The sequence below is a fragment of the Cannabis sativa genome, chromosome 7 (genome assembly GCF_029168945.1).
Source record: "Cannabis sativa cultivar Pink pepper isolate KNU-18-1 chromosome 7, ASM2916894v1, whole genome shotgun sequence".
Lineage (NCBI taxonomy): Eukaryota > Viridiplantae > Streptophyta > Magnoliopsida > Rosales > Cannabaceae > Cannabis > Cannabis sativa.
In genome coordinates this window covers 40,604,966-40,606,904 of record NC_083607.1, presented here as the reverse complement: position 1 = coordinate 40,606,904, position 1,939 = coordinate 40,604,966, and the positions used below count along the sequence as shown (strand labels likewise).

Genomic DNA, 1,939 nt, shown 5'->3' with positions numbered 1-1,939 from the left:
AGTTCTGGCAGTGAACTTGGATTATACCAACATGCTCGTACAAATACCCTCGGGCCACAATGTTGTCGATGTTGTCAGAGCAGAGATGTACTTGCTGATTAAGGGTCGCATGGTCATCGAAATTGTACAGGATACCTTGGTCGTTGAGGGAAATAAACTCCTCAGCATAAGTTTGTGGTTGTACCTCATCCTGAGGAGCGTATGGTTGTGGAACATACGCCTCACCAGCCACCTCTCCTTCTTCCTCTTGTTTGGCAGCGTTTCTCTGCTGCTTAAGGGATTGGACTTCAGCTTTTAATTTTTCAATCTCCTTCGCTTGCCGAGCCACAACATCAGACAACTTCCCTTTTCTTCCTGCCGAACAGTTGAGATGCCCTGGTCAAGAACCTACAAATCATAAAATGCAAATTAGCTACGATTTTATTTGTGTAACTAAATAAATAACATTTCAAGTAATAGCATACCCAGCAGCCCTGACACGTCCAGAATGCTCTGGTGTCCCGAGCGCCTGCGTCAGGATATCGTTTTGGCCCTGGACCTAAATTTGTCCCTGACTAAGCTTATCCTCTAATTGAGCCTAATGCACGCATATATTCAAGCAATTAGTATATGAATTGTATACACTAACTCATGAGTAGAACTCAATTAAGGATTAATATATACTTACTATCTTCTCTGCAATTTTCTTGTCGTAATCAGTGACAAGTTTTCGACTCTTGGTGGGAGATTTAATCCAAACACGGTGGCGGGGGGATCTGCAACTTCGAGATCCTTTTTCTACATAACGTTTTAACAATGAAATGAGTACCAATTAAATTTTATAGCACATTATAGCACATTAAATTTTAAGCATTACTTACCACAGCTTCCCGTACGTTCACCATTCCACTCCCACCACTTCGATGTCTAGATTGAATTTTTGAGGAACGTTCACGTTGCACCTTACTCAATTCCTACAATGCCAAAAAAATACATTAGATACATGTACTTGTATTTAAGAGTTTATCTTAGTGTTAATATAATTAGCGTACCAGAAATTCAGGAGTTAGTCGACTTTCAACAAATTTGCACCAATTAGCAGCGTCGATCTCGGGGTGCTTTTCAGGGACTTGTGCCAGTCGTCCCAGATCCTTCTCTTTCAAAGCGGGCATTATGATGTCTTTTGTCATCCTATTCTTGAAGTCTTTCATTAACTTCCCAGCTAGGATGAGACAATCATGTTTGAAGGAGTCCGGCACAATGAACCCCGTCTATTTTGAAGGAAAACAAACACGGTTAGAGTCAACATTTGAAGTAATAGAAAAACAAATCAAAATTCTAACAAATAACAGCTTACCTGTATGTCTTTCCAAACTTTATTTTTCAGAGTCGGGTTGACTTCTTTCCAGTTTTTATAGGCCAACCCTATCGTCTGCCGGCATCTGACTCCTAGAGTGGATAAGAGCTTCACATAGCTTTTCCCGCAGTATTGTCCTTTGTCATTAACCTCGAGGGCCACTCTTTTGCCCTGATCCATTAGTTTGGATATTTCATTCATCTGCGTCGGCTCTCGTGTAGGTATTGCGGTTGGACACTCATTTTCTGCGCCTGAATCAGATCCGGATTCCGAGTTGGCCATGTCTACACCATTAACAAACAAACTTTAAAGTTAACTATATATATAACAAGTAGTGTATATGAAATATTAAAAGCATAAATAAATTTTTTTCCCCTTTTAATTAACTTTTGCTCTTTATTTTCTTTCAAAAATAAAAATCCACATTGAACCTCTCAAATGAAAGAAAAAAAAAATAAAAAAAGAAGGATTTTATATGTTTATTTTGTTAATGTATTTAGTAACTAATTATAGCTAGTTACTAATTACACAATGTAACAAACTAAGTTTCTCACAATTTATTCATATTAATTTATGAATTACTCAAATTCTCGTTTTAGATTA

The 1,939-nt window shown here is 38.0% G+C and overlaps 1 protein-coding gene across 1 annotated transcript; it reads right to left on the bottom strand.

Annotated features, from left to right (window-relative positions):
* Positions 1 to 625: 625 nt before the first annotated feature.
* LOC133039846 (uncharacterized) lies at positions 626 to 1,609 on the bottom strand. The gene is made up of 2 exons (XM_061118849.1): positions 1,337 to 1,609; positions 626 to 1,250 (listed from the first exon to the last, which is right to left on the bottom strand). Exons 1-2 carry the CDS (start codon positions 1,535 to 1,537, stop codon positions 1,023 to 1,025), a joined length of 429 nt encoding a protein of 142 aa, XP_060974832.1. The 5' UTR covers positions 1,538 to 1,609; the 3' UTR covers positions 626 to 1,022.
* Positions 1,610 to 1,939: the final 330 nt, after the last annotated feature.

Coding starts and splice junctions, on each gene's coding strand:
- LOC133039846 (XM_061118849.1), bottom strand. CDS start 1,537: ATGAATGAAATATCCAAACTAATGGATCAGGGCAAAAGAGTGGCCCTC. Junction 1,251..1,336: donor AAGTTTGGAAAGACATACAG/GTAAGCTGTTAT, acceptor CCTTCAAAATAG/ACGGGGTTCATTGTGCCGGA.